The 26841-nt window shown below is 35.7% G+C and overlaps 3 protein-coding genes across 4 annotated transcripts; 2 read left to right on the top strand and 1 right to left on the bottom strand.

The window, feature by feature from the left end:
- Window positions 1-1334: 1334 nt before the first annotated feature.
- On the bottom strand, window positions 1335-5632 carry LOC100255878 (uncharacterized). 2 transcript variants are annotated; one of them, XM_002284270.5, is made up of 8 exons: window positions 5333-5632; window positions 4749-5220; window positions 3688-3925; window positions 3379-3569; window positions 2954-3189; window positions 2011-2254; window positions 1781-1888; window positions 1335-1628 (listed from the first exon to the last, which is right to left on the bottom strand). In XM_002284270.5, the coding sequence occupies exons 2-8, from the start codon at window positions 4965-4967 to the stop codon at window positions 1509-1511; spliced, it is 1356 nt and encodes a 451-aa protein (XP_002284306.1). In that variant the 5' UTR covers window positions 4968-5220; window positions 5333-5632; the 3' UTR covers window positions 1335-1508. The 2 variants fall into 2 exon arrangements, with proteins under 2 accessions (XP_002284306.1, XP_002284310.1); XM_002284274.5 differs by lacking the exons at window positions 4749-5220; window positions 5333-5632 and adding an exon at window positions 4031-4716.
- Window positions 5633-8209: 2577 nt separating this feature from the next.
- LOC100261250 (LOB domain-containing protein 38) lies at window positions 8210-9570 on the top strand. Its single transcript, XM_002284260.5, has 2 exons — window positions 8210-8689; window positions 8812-9570. Exons 1-2 carry the CDS (start codon window positions 8506-8508, stop codon window positions 9312-9314), a joined length of 687 nt encoding a protein of 228 aa, XP_002284296.1. The 5' UTR covers window positions 8210-8505; the 3' UTR covers window positions 9315-9570.
- A 12742-nt stretch (window positions 9571-22312) lies between these two features.
- On the top strand, window positions 22313-24382 carry LOC100252691 (scarecrow-like protein 32). Its single transcript, XM_002279481.5, has one exon. The coding sequence runs from the start codon at window positions 22846-22848 to the stop codon at window positions 24211-24213; it is 1368 nt and encodes a 455-aa protein (XP_002279517.3). The 5' UTR covers window positions 22313-22845; the 3' UTR covers window positions 24214-24382.
- Window positions 24383-26841: the final 2459 nt, after the last annotated feature.

Genomic DNA, 26841 nt, shown 5'->3' on the forward strand with positions numbered 1-26841 from the left:
AGAAAATGACACTTTTGAAAGGATCAAGGAATTCCAGATGACGGCAACAGGGGATGGAGTTGGGTGCCCTGGCCCCAGAAGGGAATCAAAAGATGTAACACAGAAGACCCCCTTTCTAGAACCCATCTGCAGAACTCTATCCTTCACAGACTTTCCTTGAATCCTCAAGAAAAAATCCTCAACATTGTCTAGCTCCCAATCATTTAAATGTCTAATAAAATGAGGATTCCAATGTCCTCCCTCACCCATGTCATCCCAAACTTCCGTTACCCAAACTTCCTTTGACAATGTGAAGGCAAACAGGGAAGGGACTGCACTAGCTAAGGTTACATCCCCGCACCATTTATCCTTCCAAAACTTGACCCTCTTCCCATCTCCCACCCCTTCCTGCTCTGAAAATTGGTGAGATATGTGAGCCTTCTATGGCTCAACATCAACTGTAATGGATTTCTCAGTGCCACAGTATCCGGACATGTACATTGCTCTAATGTCTATAGAAATCCACCCTTTTCCTTGATATAAAATGTTGAAAGACTGAAGGTGGCTGGGGTGGAGTACAGTTGGAATTTATTACTTTTTAGTTTTTATTCATAAGATATATCATGATTATTTGACAGTCATATTACTTAAATTCATCACAGTTAAATATTTTAACACCATTTTTAACAATGCAGCTTTCTACTGGCAGAAATTGCAACTAACTAAAACTATGGGGAAATATCCTCTGATTGTTCTCAATTTTCTCCTCTTTCTAATTATTTCTAATTTTACTAATTCTGAGCCTTTTTTTTTTCAGGTGTTGAGTGTGGAATTGGACCTTTGGCTCTGTTCCTTTGGCATCCAGTATCCATCCCTCCAACACCATAGGACACTGTCTATATCAAGGAAAATGAAGTAGAGATTCCTCTTAGACTCATTTTACATATCCACAGTTATTTGTGTTCATAGCATGGCATAAAATATATGTAACTATGTGAATATAAATGAAGCATAGTCAGGACATCTATCATGGACGTATTGTGAAAATAAAGAGGGTGGATGGCTCATGCTATCCAGAAAATAAATGAAGTTCAAAGTATTCAGGCTATTGATATGGCAATGAAAGCTGAAGTGATGCCTTGATAAGCCTCCTTCCTTAGGTTGCCGAAACTTTATTTGAGGCATTTTTGTAGCTGATCTATTTGCTACTCAACTAGTTAATTTTGTTTGCCTAAACTTCATTTGAAGCATAATTGTAGTTGACCTAGTTCTCAGGACCGCCTATTTTCTTCCACCATATTTGTAGTGACATTAGTTAAAACAGGAGCTTATTAGCTAAATACTGTAGATGAAAATTTTATAATTGACTAAACGTCAATTGCTAAATTTATTAACTTAGCTGGCATTATGCAATTGGTTTCCTTTACTCACCAGAAGGTAAAGGTTCTCCTACAACATTTTTATGTCCTGCCCATAGAATATGTGTTCCATTAGGCCACCTCCTTCTACTTAGCTCACTTTGATAGCAGTTACATTGTGGCAGCTGGGTTCTTTGTGGTGGGCAAATTTCCATCATAGGTGCATCTCAGAACATCTGGTTTCCTCACTAACCGGGGTCCAACTGGCACTTTGGTTTTTGGACGAATATCCTGCATATTACAACCCCACAAGTTATCACTTCTGAATGAATAAATAAATAAAGTTGGTTTTGTTTTTGAAATCTCACTATCTGAATCAGTGGGAGCAATGTTGAATCCTGGAAAAACTTGAGTCATTTTATGGTCCTAGTATAATTAGATACCTGGTCAAAGATGGCTGTTGGGATTGCAAGGGTTGCAACAGCATTGGGTGAGTCCACTATTCCTGAAATCCTTCCTTCACAGGGACAGCATGATAACAGTAGATACATCTGATGGCCACCATTATATTCAATATCAATAACTTAACAAAATCAGATTATCTTATGTGTGTATGCTAGTGTTTTCCTTTGTGGATGCTTGGAGGTTACAGGGTTTGAGAGTGATAGTGGACCTGTTCTTTGGAGTAGCCAAATTTGGAGAGATAGTCAATGGCATTGAGCACTGCACGCTTGTAAGCAACACTTGCATCAAGGTAGTGCTGTCTTCCACTCTCATCAACACTGATGCCTTCAAAAACCAGCCATTCTGAGAATCTGGGTTCAACAGGCCCTATTTCGAAGATAGGGTTTACATGAAGGGGAGTGGGTCCCATTGGTGTAAGGTACTCTTTCATTCCGCCTCTTATGATTTCACATCTAATAACAATAAAAACATACACAATTATCTTGTATTAGCTTAAACATTGTGGAGTTAAAAGAAGTAGCTGTGACTAAGCTGTGTACAATGGACTAGAACCATAATGGATGGGCCCTATAGAAACGGTTCATTTTGGCAAGATATGCAAAGAGGCCTAGATATTAGGTGAGGAATTTTTCTGTGAGTTAATCTACCATACTAGTGCTTTTGTAGTGTCTGTGTTCTCATATTGAATTCCTCCCTTTTGGAGCCCTATACTGTTTCCTAGACTTTATAAAACACATTATTTCCCAAGATCTTGACCAACTTCAATTACAATCCCAGGTGCTTGCCTCTATTTGTTGATTTCAGCTACTCTACTCAAAACTGTGTCTTTAAATTTTGTTGTTAAAAAAAAAAAAACTATGCTCTTATGGCTTTCTTGGGGAGGGGAGCTGAGTCACTGGAGGTTAATAAACTAATTTTTGCAGTCTATATTGCTGAGCCTGAGAGCTCTTATTAATTGTGAACAGCTAAACTCATCTCTTTGTCCTGCTTCCTTCCACAAGTTTGACATGTATAGTAGATATTATCAAACTTGGAATTTTGTTCTTAAGTTTTTTCATGTAAGCAAACCATGTTTCAATCAATTATTTGGGGCAAAGTTCCTGATATAAATATAGAATGACAAGGGACTGAGGGAGAGATAGGAAATGTACTTGAGTTCCAGGAAACCACTCATCTCAATTGCCCCACAGAAAGAAACTTCGCCGTCTCCCTGGGAGAAGTGCATGTCCCCTGTACTAAGATTTGCTCCATCTACAAATACTGGAAGGTATATTTTTGAACCTGTACTGAGATTCTTGATGTCACAGTTTCCTCCATTTTCCCTTCCTGGGATAGTCCTTGCAGCCTCTCTAGCAATTCTTTCCCATTCAGGAGTTCCCTTTTGGATCTGCCCATAATAATGACCTGTTAGCATAACTGAATCCTACTGATGGGAAGTTCCCAGTCCAAAAAGCCACATTTTTCTGGGCACTGAATTGTTAAAACTATGTGGATTATAGGAAAATAAAGTGTGGGGGAATTCGAAATACTCCTATCGTGATGTCTTCTATGTTGACATATGTTCATCTTTATGCACCTTTCCAAGATGGCAGCCTTTGGTTGATGGAAGATTTGCCAATGGCCGGGAATGCAGAACCTCGCATAGTTTCAGAGTCTGGAGACCATTTTCTTCTACTTGTCTCTCTCTCTCATTCCATATATTCAGAAGTTCCATTGATGGTGCAGTTCCAACTATTCCAGGGTGAGTTAAGCCTGGAAATCTCACTCCTGCATATATAAAAATGCATTAAGTAGCAGCCTAGAATCTAAAACTGCTCTTATTTATTGGCACAGTTGTGCAAACGAGGAATACTCCTACAATTTCATGTATGGGTAGAAGATTCACCTGGTATGTGGGGAGAGTAGGCATATATTCCTTCGAAATACCAAATAGCTTTGGTTGCACAAGGAAAATGGTCGGTCAAAAAACCGCCACCGTTTTCTCTATCAAACGTTGCCGTGTAACCCCATTCATCACCAGGCAGAGGACCCAAGTTGCATATTTCGACTGCAAGCAGGTCTCCTGGCTTGGCCGGAACTCCATCCACATCCAGAACTCTGATAGGCCCACTGAGATAATGAACCTGCGCCCAGTTTCCATACAAATCACATTCGACTAGGTAAAGATCATTTTGATTCCGTATGAGAGTTTGACCAGTGCCATACAAGAGTTCTAGTTAAATACTTACAGTTGAGAGGTCAATGAATTTTACATCTAATGCAGAATCATCATCCCTAATAATACCTCCAGTCCAGTCTACCATCTCTACTCTAAAGATCTCGCCAGCCTTAATTTCCTCAACTGGTGGAATTTGGGGGTGCCAACGGTTGTGGAGAGGTAGCTTCTGCTCCCATGGCTTCTTCTTCAGGTCAATTGGCACTACTAACCTTGGAGTTGAAGGAGCCATGGATAAAGCACTGAATTCCAGAGACTATGGGGATCTCTTGAATTATTATTGGGGCTACCGCAGGATGGAGAGTTGACTCACGATTAGTAGCTGACAAATTGGTGAATCGTTTCTATTCGACCGTCTCTAATTATCTTCTAGAAAACGACAAATAATTGAAATTTGAAACTTTGTTTGGTATAGCTACAATGTGTGTCATGCCCAGCATAGCACTAAAATCTGGGGACCTCTCCCAAATAATGGTGGATTTATGAAATGGTATGTAGTCTAAGTAGCAACTACTTTTCATTTTTGGAGTGTAGAGAAAGATGGGAGTCTTAGAAATAGAAATGATGTGTTTGGACATTCTCATTTTAAACTACATGTTGAAAATTACTATCTTGCCGAGCTTCAGAAACTAAAAACACAGGGATGGTGCCTATTGGGAAAGAGCTCCGTGCCCCTTCCATGTGGTTGCAGTGTATAATCCAAGGCAAAGGCAAATAAGCAGTGAACTCACAATAGAGGGATCAGCATATTTGATATCTTCTGCAGAATAGTCCTTTGTAATACCGCCCCCACTGAAGTCCACCATCTCAACTCTGAAAACCTCTCCACATCTAACCTCATCCACCGGCGGTATCTCCGGGTGCCACCGGTTATGCAGCGGAAGTTTCTGCTCCCATGGCTTTTTCTTCACGTCTATGGGCACCACCAGCCTCGGACCATAATTTGCCATGGCTCTGCCCTGTTCCTCAATTTGGCTCCAGATGAAGGCAAGGACAAGTAGATAAAGGGGAGATTCGTTGTAGTGGGTGAAGTGATGCAGCTAGGCTTTCATTTTCTTGATGGAACTTTGACAACCATTATTGGTACCTTAGAGCTGCTTTCAGTGGATGGACCACCACACCCACCAGCAGCACCACCACCCACGGCCCTCATATGAGCCGATTGAACTTTCAAGACAGTTGGGGGTTTGTTTCAGCAACAGTCTATAAGAAGGGTGAGTGTAAAGTTAAGCCACTCATTAAAGAATAGCATTGGTGCAACTTTATCTGATAATCAAAGTTAGTAAGAGTGGGACTTGATTGATATTGATGTTACCTCTCTAAATGACTTCCAACTTTGTACATTCGATCATTTCACAGTCCAAATGGATTTCATTAGCATCATTGCCTTAGGCTGAAAATTGGAGTTAAGGCTGATCTCAACTTGCATTCCGAGAGGGCCCTACAAATCGGAATCTTGAGGATATTGCCTACATTTCATGATGATATTTGAGTGTTTGTATTTGGAGAGAAATTGTTGCTCTCTTTTTAGCTTTTGCACACAGAGAGGGAGGGTCCCACCGGCTGCTGTTCATAGGGGCTGTGATGCTTTTTACTAAGATTATGATGTGAAGACTCGAATGGGAGAGAAAGCAAACGGCATCATTGGAGAGATATAAGGTGAGAATCCTATCTAGATGAGAAAATGACCTTCCTTTCTGAATCTCTCATGATTTCTCTATTATTTGGGAGCACCCTTATTCTCCATTTCTGTTAGGCAGGTGGGCTTGTCTCCAGCCCCAGAGAAATGCAGCCTTCCCATTCAATTTTCATGCCACACGAAACCTTAACCTGTCTGAAATGGAATGGCACAAAGTCATGTTATTTCTCTCCGGTCATATTTTTAATTTTGGAAACTGGGCCAACCCATAATAGTAGAAGCCTGTTTGTGAAATGGGTTGAAGGAACAGAGGAAAAAGGGAAAATTCCCCTGGTCAAGATCAAGCACTGGATCTCATGTGAGCACCAGTCTTTCGAAAGGGGTGGGATGAGATGAGAGGAGATGATCTCACATACCCTTTATGCAGTGGGGAACACTTGTCAGCTCACCAAAAAGCAATGGTGCCTGGCATTTCAGTTTTTGTTTTTGTTTTGGTCAGTTTTCATGCTGTCAATCTGTCATTAGCACCTATTTGGAGTATATAATGGATGCCTTCTCTGATAAGACACTGTGAGTGAGAGAGAGAGAGAGAGAGAGAGAGAGAAATACATTTCCATTTTTTTTTTCTTTGACTGTTTGACAAGTTGAATATGGGGTATGGGGTATGGGGTATGGAATAATAGAATCTGGAATTTCAAATCCATTTTCAAATTTTTAACTGGATTATGAAATGGGGCTGGATTCTAACCAGAAACTTGGCTTGATTTCCATCTCATATGTCATGTTCTAGTCTTTGTTCATCAAGATTTGAATTGAATATGGATCTGATTTTTGGAATCTCTTTAAAGGTGGTATCACATTTTGCTTTTAAAAATCAAATTTACAGTCAACAAAAGAATCCCAAATTTTTCCCCTTGATACTCCAATCCCATTCTTCATATCAACCACTCCCATTTCCTTCTCAAGATGAAATGGATGAAAGCTTAATATAAAAAATCTAATGATAAATAAGTACAACCTGAAGTTTCGAGATGAATAATTGATTATTGATTAGACAGTGACTCCAACAGGCGAGGAAGTCAATCATCAATCTTCTTTTTAACACGTCAAATCTACGTGTAAATAATAATAATAATAATAATAATAAAACTAATACAATTTGAGACTATATATCATCAATTATAAAATATTTTAATATTTTTGTCTTTACTTAGACATTTCCTAAGAAGTTTGTGTGAGTCAAGATTAAGAATCACGTAAATTTATTTATTTATTTAATTAATAATCTAATTTTTTTTTATAAAATTTAAATAATAAATATAGGATAAAAGAGAATTTATAATATAAGTAGGTGTCTTTTTTAATTTAAGATAGACAATATTTATAAGATGATTGATTGTTTTATAATTGTGAATTAATTCAATAAATTTAAGATATATAATAATAAAATAATAAAAATAAGACGAAGAGAGCTGGGTCAAAACTGGGATACGAAGTCCACAGTGAGGTGCAAGTGGGCTTAGTGGGAGGATAAGGACGCCACGTCCGCGGAGACCGTGACATCCCCGTTTGTCTCCTTCCGACTTCCACGCGCTAGCGCCTTCTCTGTTCACACGCACGCCTGTTTGTGTACTTACAATGGTAGCCTGCCATCCCATCGTTTACGGATGTTTTTGGAATTTAATTTACATATATATAAATTATTAATTATAAATGATATATTCATGATTATTTGTTTTGTGAATTTGGTCAACCGGAATTAAGCTTTTGTAGTCTCAAGAACCCATTTGACCCTCCAATTGATTTTCAACTCAGATGGGCTTGTACTCCTATGACCGTTCAACTAAACGTTGATCTTCAAAAATTCAATCTCTGCGCAGCTACCCTAGTCCCCTGACCGCGTCTTTGAAGGATGATGGTCCACAATCAAATTTTCTCCATTCTTCCTTAAGCTTGTACCCTTTTCAAATTACTGCAACCTCACAAGTTAGCTGATAAGTTCATCATAAATTCCCGATTAATGCATAGAAATTGAGAAGTTTAGGTGACGCTTTGACAAATTGGGTCATTGGAAATTGCCACATTAATCAATTTTGGGAACACCAAGGTGTTAGATGGGTATTGATTAGGTAGTTTAGCTCAAAGGACAAATAGTTAAATGAGAGGTTGAAACAGTGGATGTCTTTGTTACATGGAAGATGGCTTAAATTTGCAAACGGTTAGATCGATTTCATGGGAGTTGAAGATATTGGGACCAATAATTGGGTAGGGAGGTCACCAAGGATGGCCGATAGGTACTAGATATAGTATATATATTTTTGGCCCTTGACAAGTGATACATACAAATGCTTTACAGCGATGAGTCGATGACCATACATTTTCAAACTTAAGAATAAAGAAAAGAAAATACTGAAAAGAAAAGCCATCAATATCCAAAGCAGCAAAAGGAATCCAACGGTGGAGGGACGACCATCCGCGGAAACACGGAGCCGCTCATGCCCAGGAGTTTTGGAATCTAACACCAACCACACTCCCTTCCCTCGCCTATCCATCTCCATGTATATGTATATATATATATTTATATATCCATTCTCTAACCACTACCACAACCTCCCACTGCTGAATTAACTTAACCAGGGTTAACTTTCACTCTTAACCACACTTTGTGTGCAATTATATATACCTCCTCGGCTCTTCCATTGCTCATTTCTCACATTCTCTCTCTACTCTTCTCTTCCTTCTTCCTTCTTCCTTGCTGTAAAAGCAATCTTCCTGTTCGTGGTTGGTCTTGTGGTGGGCACCGCCTGGAATCGGAGGGAGGTTCATGTGCGGGTGAATTGAAGCGAGAGATGAGCTGCAACGGGTGCCGTGTGCTTCGGAAGGGGTGTAGCGAGTCGTGTATTCTACGCCCGTGTTTGCAGTGGATCGAGAGTGCTGAGTCCCAAGGCCACGCCACTGTGTTTGTGGCCAAGTTTTTTGGTCGTGCGGGACTGATGTCCTTCATCTCTGCTGTTCCTGAGAACCAGAGACCTGGTATTTTTTTCCTCTTCTCTTCTCTTTTTTGAAGCTTTTTCTGAATTCTAGATCGTAACTGTGACTGGTGTTTCGATGGTTGGCCTGATCTGTGCCTTTCTTTTTTGTGCCATCTTGGTCAGCTTTGTTTCGGTCACTTTTGTATGAGGCGTGTGGCCGGACCGTGAATCCGGTGAACGGGGCCGTGGGGCTACTGGGGACGGGGAACTGGCACGTGTGCCAGGCGGCGATGGAAACAGTCCTCCGAGGGGGTACTCTGCGGGCGATGCCGGAACTTCTTAACGGAGTTTCGACCCCGGAGTGCGACGAAGCCTCTGAGGCCGAGGTAACTTGTACGGACATGTTCAAGCTCAGAGATCCGAATTCGAGCTCACGATCGAAGGTGCCCAAACGGAAGCGCCTGGAAGAGGCATCCAAAGTGCAGTGTACGGATCTGGATCTCCGCTTAACTCCGGGTTTAACCGGTAAAATATCATCTCGAGGCTTGGGAGCGATGAGTTATCTTCCAGAAACTCGCCGGCCGGGAACTCCGTCGATGAATTCAGAAGAATCTGTGACGACCACGTGCTTCGAAACCCCTCATTCGCCAGAAGGAGAAAGAAAGCTTCTCAACTTGTTCCTTTAAGTGAATGGAAGTTCACGGGAGCTAGTTTACTGTAATATTTTTGTTATATTTAATTTAGGCTTCATCTTTTATTGGGGGAGGGTTTTTCCCGGAATTGAATTCGGGAATTTTTGTAAATCACCGGCACAGGATTTCTCTTTCCTTATCGTTCAAAAGGGAGAGAAAAATGAGAGTTTGCTGGTAATCCTTGGTTCTCTTTCCATGTAGCTATGACTGTGTGACGCCAATAAATCAATTATTTTTCTGTCTTCCATAATTGAGCTCTGTATGCAGAGAGACATGGAGAGAACAGGAAAAGCCCTAATGATAATTGACAGTCTCATTTTTTTTCGTTATTTTGAAGGTAAAAAGGCTGAATTCTGACTGACAATGCTCCTCTTTATGTTGATTTTCCTTCCTCAAACTTGATCCGCTCTTCTTCTTCTTCTTCTTCGTACCTTGACTGATCTTCAGCTTCATTGTCTCCCACTTCCCACATAAAATGAGATTTTCCAGGGGATTGTCTGGCTGTCACAAATCAATTAAAATTTCAATGTTATGTCTCAAACAACACTTGATCGATCAACTTTCAATCATAGTAATCTCCTCAAACATATTTTCATTTTTGATTCACTACAATTTCACAGTTACGAGACCAACTTCGAATCCCACCCATTAATTCTTGGGTAGGTGGGAAATGAACCTTAAGATCATCAAAACCTAATTACAGTCCAACACGCGGCGCCTCTAGATCTGGGCCGCCTCTAAACCTTCCAAAGAAGTGGTTTATTTTTTAATTTTTGCAAACATGCAATGAAGGGAAGGGTTTGGTTTTTGTTCCTCACCTTCCGCCCATAGTTATCCACAAGCAAATAATATAGTAATGGAAACAAGTTGGAGGATGAATGGATGCAGTTTGGGAGCTTTCGGCGGACAGCTTATTTTAAGAGACAAGAGAGAGAGGCGGCTTTTGGAGAATGTAAAGAGGCGTGTGGAGATGGAGAAGGGATCGTGGGGAGGAGGGACCTAGAAAGTTACTGTTTTTCCGTCAAAATCAGCCAATGGGAGCAAGGGGTACGGTCCATGTCAGCGTCCGTTTCGGCTGTCAATACTCTCTTCCTCCTATCTTGGGAGGTGGTGGGACCCATTCCACCTCATCACCTCTCTCCCTCTCTCTCTCTTTTTTTTTTTTATTTAATATTTTGTTGAAAATAATAATAGAAAATTGAATAAATACAGAAAAAGGAGGGGCTAGCTTTCTGAAATGCTGCGTCTCGCCGCATTTGGGGTGGACCCACGGAACCTTCTGTCCCCATTTCGGTTCCACCGCCACCTCAGCTCCCACCCACTTGATGCTGTCTACTGTTATTCTCACCGCAAGTTTCATCAACTTTTTTTTATTGCCGCAGTTTCACTCCACTCATCTTGTGACACGTATTTATCTCTCCTTCCTTTCCTTTTTCTTCTTCTCCTTATTATTTTTATTAAATACCTGTTTCATATCTACAAACCGAGTCGAGAACCTGCTGAGCCTCCGCATGCGCCAGGATTATAAAATTAATAAAATAATATCTTACTCCAAAAACCAAAAAATCTACATTATTTTTCTGCTGTCTGCCTTTTGATTTCAGCATAGGGTGAAACAATCAAAATATATGGCTCAAGAGTAGGATCGGGGATTCGAGGGCAGAGCCCATGGGGCAAGGAATTATTTTCCAAAACAAAAAAATACTTGACCCTCTTTCTCCAAATGATTTGAAAATAGTTTTTTATTTTTAAAATCTATTTAATTTTTTTAATATTATTTGATCATTGTTTTTACCCGATTTTAAATATATATATATGATCTGTTTAATTATATTTTTCTAAAATTTGTTTTTAAAATTATTTTTAAATTAAAAACAATGACCAAATGAATTCTTAATTTTTCTATCACCATTGTACACAATTTAATAAAGTAAATATCATAAGTTCTCATTTCAAATTGATATCTAAAGTTGGTTACTAAGTTGTGACATGTCTAATACTAAAATTTATGTTAAGCATTAATTAATTTATCTTTGGAGCATGATGACTTATATTTAACTTATTTAGATTATTATAATAATTATTATTTATTAAAATATTATCTGATATCAAAATTGGCTCCATTATAACACATAAATAAACCGTTCTTAGTATATTAAAAAAATATTATCAATCAAATAATATTATGTACGTATTTTTCAAGTTTCGTTATTTATATCTTTATACTATGATATTATTTATTTTTTGATTTTTGTTTTCTTTGTTTTGCCTAAACTTTTTATTTTAGGGATATTAGTACTTGGGTTTACCATCTTGCTATCCAAATATGAAGAGAGACCAAATATAAAAATGAAGTGAAGCACGAGTTGACATGTGGGCTAGTGGTAAACGAAAGAGGGAAACCCCTCCAAAGGACCAATTGCAAAACAAGTTAAAAAAGGGAGAAGAATATCTAATCGGGTGGCCAGCACTAATATTCTGAAACAAGACAAAGGGCCAAGTGTGACGCGGATTTCACCACCCTTCATTTTCATTGAATTTGAAATTAGCTTTGGCCACCCACGTCAAATTCCAAGCTTCTTGGTGGCTGGTGCATATGCGACCCCTTCCATTATTTATTATCAATGTCCTTGAGCCACATCTGCCTCTTCTTCTTCTTCTTCTTCTTCTTCTTCTTCTTTTTCTTGTTGAAAACCAAAAGGAAAAATTACCTAAAAGGGTGGGTTGAAAAAAATAATGACTATGAAGGCTCATTTTTTTAGATGACAATTTTATCCTTAAATATATTTTCTATATTATTTATAAATAAATTGAGATTGTCAATGATATGAAACCCATATATGATGATAAATAAAGGTTGATAGGCAATCAACGATACATTTCTCAGTTTGAAAAAATTGTTGCCACTTTTGAACAATTGACTGTTTAAAAATTTGCTATTTTTTCAAAAAAAAAATTGAGATTTTTTAAAGAACCTTGTAAAAAAAAATAATTTTTAATGTCTCATAAATAAAAACTATATTCTAAAGTTATTATATTGTTTTAAATATAAAACATACAATTAAAAATTTTGTTATCATAATATAATGAATAATTATTTTTTACGAGTACTCATCATTGAATAATATATAAATATTCAATTGATTAACACACACCTATTAAATGGAATAACTCACAATTATTCATTGGGTAATATAGCACGTGAAAAAATTAAATAAAAATAAATTAAATTATATTATAATATATTGTAATGATAGTGTATTTATATTGTAAGTATAATGCATTTATGTCGTATCTATATTTCATTACAAAAGTAATAATTCTAAAAATGTTTATTCATACTCTATTGGTATTAACACATCGGATTAATATATTAACAACATTTATTTAGTGTTTTGAAATTATTTAATAATTTTTGTATATATATATATATATAAACTATGTGAATTCAAATTAGTATTTCATTTGATTTCAAAAATTATTTATGATATAGGTATGTTGTGAAATATGGTATGATCATACAAAGTTACCATTTTTATAAAAAATTTCATAAATTTATTAATTAGGTTTTATTGTAATGTAAGTGTATTTGTATTGTAATTATAACATATTTTCGTTGTGCCTGTATTTTGTAATAAAAGTAATAATATTGAGGATCACCTTTTATACCTTATTAATATTCAACATATCAAATATATTAACATCATCCACTCGATACATTGAGAAAAAAAATTATATGAAAAAAAAAAAAACACTATGCAAAGGAAAAAAAATCATACAAATTTTTTTAAATTATTTTATTATAAAAATAAAAAATGATTAAACATTCTCTACCATTTTCTTATTCTTTTTAGAGAATCTGAATGAAAAATTAAACATTTTATCTTCCTTAAATTTAATACAAAACATAATTTATCAATTTAAAATTATAATATATATATATATATATGAAAAAATCATTATTTTTATTATATAATTGTAAAACTTATTTTTTTCTTCATAAAATTAAAAATTAGAATAAAAATAAAAAAGGTAAAAAAACAATAAATGATATTTTGAAAATATTTTTTAAAAGTATTTTTGTTTTAAATAGTAAATTTAAATAATAAATTATATATAATTGGAAGGGTTAAACCCAAAATTTTGATTTAAAATTTAAATATTAATAATTACAATAAATATGGGACCCATGTACCATAAATGTATTGACAAATGAAATGCTTTAAATGCTTTGAATTTTAAAAGTTTTAGTTAAATGACAATTTTGATATATTAAACCTATTAAAGTCCGCCCAAGAATTATTAAAAGATACCACCCTTTTTAATAATTGTTCGATCTATTCCACCCTTTTGAGTAATTCTCCCAAACCCAAATGCCACTTGCCTGGATTATTTGGTGGATCAAATAAATGGATTTTCAATTTTTGTAGTAGATAAAATCCATCATTTTCACAATTAGTTTTTTGGGTTGGTGTGCCTCATGATTCTCACTTGTTTCAAGAATATTTCGTATAAAAATAATTATAAAATAATAATTTTAAAAAAATTCAAATTTTATATACTCATAAATCAAATATAATACTTGAATAATCAAAGATAATATATTTGACTATAAATTACATTAAATGTTAATTATTTTTAAATTATCACTTAAAATTTATATTTTATAAATTTGAATTTCTATTTTATGATTTTGTTTTTTATATAGATGTATGGAAACATATTTTTAAATAATAAAAGTATGTTAATTTTTGAAAATTTATTTTTATTATAATTAATGTTAATAAGAGTTTGCTATCTTAAATTTTAAGAAAGCACTAAATATTAAAAAATTTAAAATTATTTTTTATTTATTTATAAAAAATTATTTAATTTAAGTTAGAAAGTAATTTATATTGAATGATATTTTATATACGAATGAGTAAGGTAATGGTGTAATAATAATTACTTAATTATATTTTTATTTTTTAATTAAATAAAAAATAAAAATATGTCCCACACAACACCTAAAAACTTCTTGAAAATGCCTTTTCAATATTTAAATATCAAAATTTTCATTGTAAATTATATAATAGCTTCTTATACAAATCTTTGAAAATTTGATTAATAGAAGGCTTCCAGCAAGTAATTTTGTTCCAACTTGAAAACACATTCTATAATCTTTTGATATAAAATAATTTTTTTGAAAACTTTTTCCAAACATAGGATGTTTTTTAAAACATGTTTAATTGTTTGCCTTATTTTTATTTGTTTTTTCGAAACCCATTTAAAAAATAATTATAGATATACGGAGAATGACTAAAAATAAAATAAAGTTATTATTGAGAAGTATTTTGAAATACAAAAAACAAATCGAGAATATTTCAAGTTTTTAAATAAACTTTTATTTTATAAATCATTAAAATTGTTTTCCAAAATATTTTTAAACATATCTTAATACTTACTATTCTAAAAAAAATATATATTATATTTTCATACAATATTTTTAAAATTGTTTTAAAAATATTTTAAATTATCAGATGAATTTTTGTTTTATAAAACATCACAAAACAATATTTGAAAACCATTTTCAAAAATCATTTTTGAGAACCGTTTTCAAAACCGATGTCAAACAATTCTTAATGATTAAAAAAAAATCTTTTGATGCGCTTATTTTCCCATTTATTGTTACCAAATTTCAAAAAAATAAAAATAAAAATTGTCTGACATATTATAATAATTGAGCAGACGAAGTAACTTTAGAAAGAAGATGGAAAAATTTACCATGTCCCAAGTACGGAGCACAAGAAAACATCTACTTTCAAGGCATGAGAGCAGAGACACATGCTCCCAATGCTGCCTCTTCATCCAACTAGCTCTGTAATCCAAAAACCCAATAACCCACTCTCGTGTATATTTTGCGCGGACCACTTATCAATGGTTAGTTGATAGAAGCATGAGGTTTTTTTTCCTTTTATGTCTTTTCCCCCCCTTGTACGCCCAACTTTCTTGCTTTGATTTCAATGTAGAGAATTGGCATTTTGTAGGGGGTAACAATCTTGGGCAGGCTCAAGTTCAACTGCCTTCCCCAAGAAGTCACTCTCACCCAAGATTGGAGAGTCCTGGAGAGTGAGAAAGAAACAGGGGGCATGATATGATATTATGATGGCCCTTTAATTTATTGCATTGAATTGCAAGTTGGCGAGCAAGTTGGTACTTTGGGTTTGGCTGAAAGTGGATGGCTATGACGTTGCTATCACATATTTTCCAACCCCATCTTGCCTTTTCAGATTCGGAATGCTGCCTCTCCTTTGGCTTCTTCTTTACTATATATTTTTTTTATATCTCTTTTACTTCTTTCTTTTTATATGTAAATGATACATGATACATCATGCATACACACACGTCTTCGTTGGAGGGACATATGTCTCTTCGCCCAATTTTAAAGTCATCTATTCTTTTTCTTCTTTTTCTCTTTAATTTCTTAATACCCAATGCCTCTTCTCCATCCACCCATTCATCCAACATTAGGGTCGCTCCCTTCCTCTTCCACTTGCTTCCTCCTCCCAACTTTCCATCACCAGATTATCCATGCATATGTTTTTTTCTTTATACATTTTATGTCGCTATTCTGAGTACATTGATTTTTCATTATTATTTTCTTAAATATCTTTTAGTATTTATATTTTTTTAGGTGTTCATACTTCATTTTTTAATTGGAATGAATAATAACGTTTTATAACAAAAAAGATACCGCTTAAGACATTTGTAGTCGTGTTTAGAACATGGTATTTGACTCGTATTCTCAAGAATACAAGAGTGGAGAATACAGGAATAGTTATAAGAAATTTATATCGTATTATTGTCTTTATTTGATTGCTCACTTCAACCATCACCCCTAAAGCTTACATGGCTTTTTATTCCTCAATTTTCTCATATTTTAATAATTATTTTTCTTGGATAACTAACTATTGAACTTAAAATTAAATTATTATAAATGATGTAATACAATGAAGATGATTATTGAGGGTGAGGAGGGTGGGGTGATGATAAAGGAGAGAAGCCAGGGAGGGGAGCAAGTGGTAGGAGTGGGGACAAGCAAAGGAGGTAAAAGCGGATGATAAAATTCCGACATGAAACGGAATAGGGCATGGACTTCACGTGGCGTTACCCTAAAATGGCGGGACAATAAAATCCGACCAGATTTTTCATGCTCCGATATGGTTGACCCTCTACACCCAAACTCTTGGGGGATGCATATGCTGACGTGACCAAGAATGTTTTGTGGCACGTGAAAATGTCAGTTCACAGTGTCCATCTCCATCCAAACGGGAGTCCATGATTCTTCCCCCCTCCCCCAACCCAACTCGTTTGTTGCCACTTGCCACATGCCCACTTGGCTTTACCTACACCTCTCCTCTACATTTACTGTGTCTCCACCGGGCCCCCATCTATATCTATAAACATGGGGTTATAACGTAGACCTTTTGTTAAACTGAGACGTACTGGATAACGTGGTGTGCGTTTGGGCTGCTAGGATTGAAATCTGAACATGTCCTTTCGTTGGGCTGGTCCTGCTTCTCATCGGGCCCAAAAAGCAGCAAATGGATCAAAAGCACTTTGGGCTGCCTGGATAAGAGAATCTGGACTTAAAGGTGTATGGGCGGGCCTAAAAACAGATGGATCGTTCGTCGTCTACATCCTGCAGCCCCTGCTCCATGTGGACTCCAATCGGGCTGCTCTTAGGTGTGTTAGAACTTAGTAGACTTACTAAGGATGGAAATATCGAAATGAAAATTTTGGAAATATTAAAATAATAATCCATATAATTTAAATGTATTTAAGGATATGCAGTAATAATGATATACGTATAATTATTTTTTATTTTAAAAAATTTATAATTTCACTTACAAGCAGATACATTTTTATATTTAATTATTATATAAAAGGTACAAAAAGTTTTATTAAGAAGATTATCAAGATGATTTTTATATTTTCAATGAGTATTTTAATGAAATTTGAAAATATAATAATTAATAAATATAATTTTATTTCTAATATTTTATTTTTGCATGATTTAAAATTAATGTGTAAGTTTTAGGGAAGACAAACTAATATAGTTACATTTTGACATTATTACCCATTTATTTCACTTTTTTTTTTTTGCAGAAGAAACATTTTCTTATTATTTTAGAGTTTATTAAATTTTTATATATATTTTCTAAAATTTCTTATTAGATTAAAAAAAAAATCAAAAAGTAGATATATTTATCATTTTAAAACTAAAAACATTTTTTTTTAAAAAAACAAAAGTATTTTTTGGACCTTCCATTATTTTACAAAATAAAAAAAATTCTATAATTTCTATTAACGTCTATAATGTCATTAGGACGGATCAATAAAATGAACTGGTATAATCACACGACGGGCCGTCTTCTTAGGCCTAGCATGACCCGATCCTTTGGGATAGATTGTCTTAGGCTCCGTATGGCTTGCTTCTTTGGACCATGTCGGCCTAATTTGGCCTTTTGACATGTCAAGTCATAGGTCAAAATGGACGGTCCGATCCATTGGATACCTTGCAACAATGGTTATGACCTTGATTTTGGCCGTTGTGGAAGCAATTGACATAAAAAAAGATAGAAAAAAAAACACATAATTGCTAAAATAGAAAGGATATATGATGCTAGAAATAAGAATGATGACAAAGGAAATTTCAATAGATAATAATTAACAATTTAGCATCAAACACCGTGTAAGATTGGACCCATCAACAATTCCATGAATGTTGTCGTCTTCTTGGTCGGGAAACATTTTAATTCCAACCCATACATATTAAAAAATAGGTCCATGGCAACCATGCTTTGTAGCTTCCAAGTTTTAATATAAGACCATATCACATTTGAGATTTGGCTAAATATTCCAACTGATGCAAGATTCTATACGTAACCCACTCTTACCAATTTCTTAATCCATTGAAAATAATTTCATATGCTTGGTTTTATCTTCGACCTACCTACTTAGGATGAAGATGAGTCCTCTGAGTTTGTTTTGATGAGGTTTGGTTTTCCACTTTATTGTTTTTGTTGTTCCACCAACCAACTTTGGAGTACTATGAAGTAAATATATTGGTGGTGGTGTCACTCATGCAACCGACATATTACACATTCGCTGGTTTAGAAGTTAGAAGTAGTAATAGAATGGTAACGTTTCGGACTTTCTTTGTCATTTCAACCATCTCAACTCATTATTAAACTTTAACTGTGGGGAGTAAGAGCTTGTTTGGTAACTCTTTTCAAGAACAATTTTTTGTTCTCGATAACAAAAAATAGGAAAATACATTTGACAACTATAAAATTGTTTTTTGTTTTTAAGAATAAAAAAAAAGTATTTTTAGAGAACATTTTTCAATTATTTTTACTAGTTTTTTTTTTTTTTTTTTTTTTTTTTTTTTTTTTTTTTTAAGGTTGTTTTAAGAAATAATTATAAAAACATATACAATGATTAAAAATAAAGCATTAGACATCAAAATTATTTTTTAAACCTATTTAAAAATATTAAAATCATGTTAAAAATATTTTAAATTTTTAAACAAACTTTTGTTCTAGAAAATATGAAATAACAATTTTCAAAAACTAGTTTTTAGAATCGTTTTTGAAAACAATTACTAACTAGAGCTAAAGGTCTGATTTTATTTTTGAAAACAATTTTTTATTCTTAAAAAAAATTGAAATTTTTATTTTTGAAAATAAAAAACAGTTTTCTATGGTTAAGATTAGAAAATAAAATGTTTTTATAGAATATCTTTTAATTATTTTTTATTGTTTTCATTTATTTTTTAAAGACTATTTAAAAAAATATTTATATAAATATAGAAAATGATTAAAAAAAAGTACCATACATAAAAGTTATTTTTAAAATATATTTGAAAATATAAAAAACATGTTAAGAATATTTCAAAGTTACTAAAAACACTTTTATTCCATAAAATATTAAACAAAATTATTTCAAAACTGTTATAAAAAGGCATTTTTCAGAAGTGTTTTTGTTTTTGAAAACACTTCCTAACTTGAGCATAATAGTCTACTTCAAAACATTTTCAAAAACTGTTTTTAAAAAATAGTTTTTGTTAAAGGTTTTTAAAAATAGTTATTTAATTTTTTTTTAAATAAATTAAATTACTAGAGCCTGATAGCCTATTTCAAGTCATTTCCAACAATCTTTTTTGAGTGAAAGAAATGACGATGACCAATTCTAGATTGCTCACCTCATTACCAAAAAAACTTCCTTCCTAATTAGCTTGCAACATGTGCTTGATAGTTTGAATCCTCATCATATTCATGCAATATTTACCTACCTTTGTGGCAAGATGGTCCTTTGCCTTCACAATAGTTCCAACTTCCAAAGTTACAACAATGATCCAAAAGAATTTCTAGAATTGCAAAAAAGAGAACTGACTAAGGTTTTTAATTACTTGTCTTTGGCAAGCCCAAAATGAAATGTAGTTTACTATGGTCACAGCTGTCACACTCTCATAAATTCTTCATATTATATACAGAGCATATTGGTGGGGAGAGACCATAGATTATTAATCAGTATATGAGACCCAATTAGATGCTAACGTATAGTCCATCTTCTTTGTTAGTTTAATCCGTCTCATACAGATGAGAATACCAGACTCTTAGTAATGATTGGGTGGGTTGTTACTTGCTAGAGCCAAGCTTTGATTAGATGGAATAAAAATGGTCACAAGTACTTCTAAAATTACATGAAAAGGGGAATGTCCTTTTTCCGTAGCTCGATATTCTATGCTGCTGTCTCTATGCCTTTGGCCTCCATGCATATTGGGTAATTGTCCCGAGCTTAATGTAGTATAGTCCTAAGCTTGTATGCTTATGATATATGATAAAGAAACAAAGGGAAGAATTATTTGTATAATGTGGGTATCTTGAGCACATGCTAACATTCCTTACTTTCATGCTAAGACCCTTGTTTTATTTGGTGTCTTAATGGAGGAGAAGGGAGGAGCATGGATGCTCGAGAATTCCCCAGTGAGAAAATCCAAAACATGGTCGAACCGTTCACGATAGCCAGTGTGTCCTTTAGTCTTTGTATCTCAAAGTTTAGGAATCCTCCTCAGAATTCTCACAGGGATTATTCAATGCCACTTGTTTAACTTACTTGCTTCTCCTTATGTGCCCTCCTCAGATTCTTCTTAAAACTCTTTTGTTTTCCCTGCATGCTGGTTCACCACATTTTAATGGACACACAAAAATTCATACCCATAGAGGAGAGGGAAAAGGGAAAAGGGAAAGGGGGAAAAAAAAAAAAAACTAAATAGGAGGATTGGGAAAAGTGAGTCAGCTTTCTCAGATAATCGAGAGTTTTCGTTCACTTTGAAGTTTGAACAGTGAAAATTGGTTGGCAATTGGCATGGATACAGTACAAAGCTAGGGTGGAAGGAAGTCAAGAACATGGTAGAACTTTTAATTCTAACCTTTTAAGGGAGGCTGACTTGGCGACAAGGGAAGTCTTTTCTAGCATAAACCCATGGTTTTCATGATACATAGAGCCTGGAGGAAGATCGACAGTGAGCCCCACAGTAGATTTTGAAATCACATCAGTGAGCTAGAAATGAGAAATAATAAAGCTGGTTTGCTGCAGCCACACAGGACACGGTAAGATAGCTAGCCAGCAACATTTCTTTTCCTCTCTTTTGCCCCCCTAGCTGTTCATTCTTGGTGTCAGACCTTTTGGTCCCACCTTATTTTTGTGCTGACAACGATTACGTCTATTAAAAGAATGACCAATAATGCTCACTTATAGTATGCTCTTCTGTTGTTTCAGTCGAATAATTGAGGAAAAGGTACATTTCATATATATATGAATGATGGGTCATGGTTTATTAGCTCATCCATCCAGATGATCAGCTGAGAGAACATGAATTCATAAAACCCCACATTGACAAGTGAATTTCGAAAATGGGATGAAGGTGATAATGCATGAAGGGGCAAGGGAGGATATATATATATATATATCAATATGTGGAGGGTAATAATGAATATTGTTGTGGTTTGGGCTTTTGAGGAGAGGGTGTCCCTTTTGATCTGGGTTGGCATGGTTGTGTGGTCTATTTAAGGTGGGGCTGAGGTTGGGAGAAGAACCAGTGGTTCAGGAGGGAAACAAAAAGAGAGTGTATCACGTGTGGGCCGCAGGAAACTCCAAGAAAGGAATATAGATATATGGACCCGTTCCAAGGATTGTGCACCCTTTCACACGATATTGCCCATTTATAATCCTGCCTAGCTCTTGCATATATGGCAGATTCAAATTTCCACTGGATATCCAAAACTGGTCCTGGATAAGATTGTAAAAGTTTGGATACCAAAAATTTCAGACACAGGTGGATCAAGTTTGGAGAATTTTAAAATATTAAATCAAAATGCCAACAAGTGTTTGATATTTTCATGAGATAATTGGCTGATTGAAAATGAAAGGAGATGGGAACATTGATATAAAGAAAATTTGGGAAAAGCTGATATATTTATGTGAAAGAGTTTTCCCTACCACAAGAGTGAGGACTGGGGGAGATGGAATAATGAAGGGGAGGGTGTAACTGATCAATTGGCTTAGACAGTGACCATTGATTTATCTTAATGGAGGGGCATGTAAAGATATTGGCTGCCATGGTGAGTCATTTGAGGGACCCCTTTCCTCTGTATAAAAACACCCAGAGAGACGCAATCAATAATATATCATAAGCATGAGCCTATGAGGTATAAAAATTTCAGACTCATGATGAAAAGAATATAGATTAAGCAGAGAAGTGGGGAGTGCAGAAAATGATTTGTGCATGATATGATGGCCCGTGAGTGAGCCAAAGCTAACTGCCTCCCATTCCTCACAATATATGACAAAATCCCAACTCCCACATAGAGACAACTCGCTGGCCGGCAACCTCACATGCCACCAAAATCCAACACAAGCCCACCTCCTCTCCTTTATAGTACATCTGTAACTTCCCTATCTGCCTCTCTCTCACTAGCTCTCTTTCTTTCTTTCTCTGTGTCATATTACCTGAGAAGAAAAACAGAAAAGGAGAAATGAAGGGGGATTAGGCCAACTTGTAGTCATGAATAGGTTCATCAAACACTAGTTCTACAGCCTCATTGCACCCATCCTACACACTGAAAAGTCTGAAATTTGCAAAGACGGGTCTTTTTTGCCGAATTTGACTTTAACTAAGCTTTTTCGGGATGAGAGATTTTCTCCTTCTGATCAGTTCTTTTATTTCCATGGGAAGAAAAATAAAACCCCCAGAAAAAGCTGAACTGTCTATTTTCTTGATTCATCTGCAGAATTTTCCCAAACAGTACTCGATTCACCACTAACGGGTCGTTTCCCAATGGCAAGGTACCACTACTAGTCTGGTCTCTTTCACTCTTTCTGCCCTTTTCAGATTTCTGAATTCCATTTTTCATTCTTTCTTACTGCTTTCTTCTGAATTTTGTACTCTCTCTCCCTCTTTCTCTTCTCTCTCTCGTCCATGATGCAATTCACTGAAACTCCACCACCTCCCTTGCATCAAATTACTTCATTCTCAAATCTTCCAATGAACAATAATCAAATTCATCGAACTCGTCCATGGCCTGGCTTCCCTACATCTAAGGCCCTTGGAAGCTTTGGTGATGCCAATTGCATGGAGCAGCTGCTAGTGCACTGCGCAAATGCAATCGAGAGCAATGATGCCACTCTAGCTCAACAGATCTTATGGGTTCTAAACAATATTGCTCCACCCGACGGTGACTCTAACCAGCGCCTCACTTGTGGCTTCCTTCGAGCTCTCATAGCTCGTGCTGCCAACAGTGGAACTTGCAAAATGTTCACCGCCATGGCAAATGCCCACGCCAATCTTGCTATCAATACCCACAAGTTTTCTGTCATCGAGCTCGCCAGCTTTGTCGACTTAACCCCATGGCACCGCTTCGGATTTGCAGCAGCTAATGCAGCCATACTTGAAGTTGTTGAAGGATACTCAGTCATCCACATTGTTGACCTAAGCTTGACCCACTGCATGCAAATTCCCACTCTGATCGATGCTTTAGCTAATCGCCCAGAGGGACCCCCACTTGTCAAGCTCACAGTAGCCGGTGCCACCGAAGATGTCCCGCCTATGCTCGATCTTTCGTATGAAGAATTGGGTTCGAAGTTAGTTAATTTCGCTAGGTCTAGAAATGTTATGTTGGAGTTTAGGGTGATCCCTTCAACTTCTTCAGATGGGTTCTCCTCCTTAATCGACCAACTTCGGGTGCAACATCTAGTCTATGCAGAAAGCGGCGAGGCCTTAATTGTGAACTGTCACATGATGCTTCATTACATACCAGAAGAGACCCTTTCTGCAATTCACAGCACAAATTCCTCATCTTACTCTGTAGAATCTTCATCTCCTTCCTACCACAGAACCATGTTTCTCAAAGCCCTTCGGACTTTAAACCCAACTATTGTTATTCTAGTAGATGAAGACGCGGATTTCACATCAAACAACTTGGTCTGCAGATTAAGGTCCGCTTTCAATTATCTATGGATACCTTATGACACTATGGACACATTTCTTCCGCGAGGGAGCAAGCAGAGGCAGTGGTATGAAGCTGATATTTGCTGGAAGATTGAGAATGTAATAGCACACGAGGGTCCCCAGAGGGTTGAGCGGCTGGAGCCGAAGGGCCGGTGGGTGCAGCGGATGAGAAATGCCAATTTCCGGAGCATTATGTTTAGTGAAGACACAGTTTCAGAAGTGAAGCACATGCTTGATGAGCATGCAGCTGGGTGGGGATTAAAGAAGGAAGAAGAAGATCTTGTTCTCACATGGAAAGGACACAATGTTGTATTTGCTACTGCATGGGTACCTGCTTAATTAGTTGAAGCCATTTAATTCTCATCACTAAATCCCTATTAATCATCTTTTGTTAATCCCTTATTCTTCTTCTATAACTATCTTCCAGTTCCAGAGTAGATTAGATCTCAATGTGTTGAGGGTTTTAGCTCATTTCCAATATAAACAACCATTGTTTTTCTTCCTGCAATTAACATTTCTCTAGCTCTCACGTACTGGTGTTCTACAAGCATATCATAAATCTCCCGGCACTACATTAATTTTCCTTGCGGTATAGTTACTTATTATACAGATTGAACTTCATAATTTAACCAGGCGTTTGCAACTGTAAGAATCATCAATAAGAACTGTTCTAACCCTCTATGGCTCTATATCCTTAAGCCAGCTGGGAAGTTTCCATTCTCATATGAACCTTCAATGATTCAAAGTTTTTGTTTCTATGCATGGAAGTAAATTCTTGGTTTGTTGAAATCTGGAGCAAAAAGCAGCCTTCTATAATACAACGAATAAGCAATATATACAGTTGAAGACAAATATAATTGTAATGGGACGTATAGCTTTGATGTTGGGATGGACATCTTGCTTTGTCGGTTCATGTTAACCACAGACAAGCTGTTATCATGACAAGAAAAAACTCAACATTTTTCAGAAATCAAGCTGAGAGTCTTCCAGCTAGCAGTACCATCTTAGCATTTACTACCGGGCAGTAGTATAAATACGGTCATTTTGGTTAAGAAAAATGATTTATTCTTGTCATTAGTTTTTTGGTAGATTTAGTGTCCCGCCGGTATCTATACATTATGGTGGGTTGCCAAGCATAAAGAAGACTCTAAAGAGAACATGGTTGATTTCCAACCAATTTAGCTCCCAGAAAGGAAGTGTACAAGATTTGGGTTTTCATCCTTGGGAAGGGGTTTTGAGAAAAATGACAGAGAAATTAGCACCAATATTGGCTGGGTAGGACGTATGAATAAGAAGCCTGCAGCAGAATCCCCTGTTATAATTACCACACATTTTAATGGTCAAATATCAACTACACGACAGTCCTGAAAGCGAGCCTTGAGGTGATTCTTTGCCTATGCTTTGGGCCTTGAGGTGAATCTCTGCCTATGCTTTGCCAGTTGAATTAAATGCTCCACAATTTAGATTGGATTGGAGCTCTGCAAAGGCAGTATAAGACAATGGTTTTCCCTTTCCCTTTCCCTTTCCCTTTCACTTTCACCCTGTGGCCATTATTAACCTAAAATGGGAACCCACCATTTCATGGGTTCTCATTTTATTTATGTCAGTATGTATGATGTTAAGATCAATTTGATGTATTGAACTTTGGTCATTGAATTTTGCAACTTTTTCTCTATCTGAAAACATACATTTATTTTCACTAATTTGTGAATTTTAACAACTCAAATAATGCATTGAATGGATGAAAGAAAAATTAAAGAAAAAAAACAAAAACAAAGAATTCTATCTACTGCACCCTTGGTACTAAAACCCAGCATTGGTTCAACTTGAGCTTTTTCTTTTTCTATTTGAAAACTTCCATTAAAGTAAAAAATTCTTGTCATTTCCAGCAATGGGGTAAAAGTTTTAAAGATGACGAAAGGAAAATATCTTTTTGCAGTCGCTGAGAAGGCTGTACCATATGAAAAGTACATATTCAAATAGTAAAAAGAGAGGAAAAGAGAGGAGTCTTTTGTAGGTGTTCACAAGTCATGAAATTCAAATTCATGATCTCTTAAAGAGAAAAAGGCGCTCTCATAGAAGCATACGACCTACAAGTACAACCAGGTTTGATGTCTTGTTAAACCACTATTTTGATTTAAAAATTTAAATCATTATAATAAATATGTTGGTGTAAGAACTCTCCATTGGGTTTATACACAGGCGAGTGAGCCCACAACTCCTTGCACAATTAGTTGATGATTATGCAAATAACACAGCATCTCAAGAACTAACTCCTGCAAAGAGAGAATAGGAGGATGATCCTCAAATATGCGCCTCCGACTCCTAAGTAAAGGCTTGATGGAAAAAAGGGATGATTGGAAAAGAATTGATAGTGGGTCTCAGGATACCTCTTCTTAGGATAGAACCCTTAAAATTAGGATAGAACCCTTAAAATGAGATGTGATGTAACAAAATTATATTTAATTGTCCTAATCAAAATCGATGTAGGAACATCTAGATTATAAGTATGATTTTGTGAGTAAATAAATTTGTAGTTTTTCACGTATATGCTTTTAACCGTGAAAATGTAGAGATCCTTAGGATAATTTTTCATGCACTCCAACAATCCTAGGCTTGGAATGGAACAGTCTAAATATTCCGACAACTCCTCCAATCAAGTAGCATTGAAATAGGCAATTATTTCGGCATGCTTGGAATCTCTGACCTAGTCTCAAGAGGTCATTTCGAGTTGCTAGTTGGAATCTTGAAGAGTCTTGCATTAATTGCCATGACCATGCTATAGCTTTGCTTTTGTTGGGAGGCGCACCACACATCTACTCCCATCCTATATGAGACAAAGATTCCAAAATTCCTTTTTGACAACCTTACTTTCTTAGACTCGAACTCCCTCCAATTATGTGAGGAGGACCAATCTCAAACTCTGGAGGGTTTAGATTCATTTGCCTAGACATCCTGAGGCTAGCT

Source organism: Vitis vinifera, chromosome 7 (genome assembly GCF_030704535.1).
Source record: "Vitis vinifera cultivar Pinot Noir 40024 chromosome 7, ASM3070453v1".
NCBI lineage: Eukaryota > Viridiplantae > Streptophyta > Magnoliopsida > Vitales > Vitaceae > Vitis > Vitis vinifera.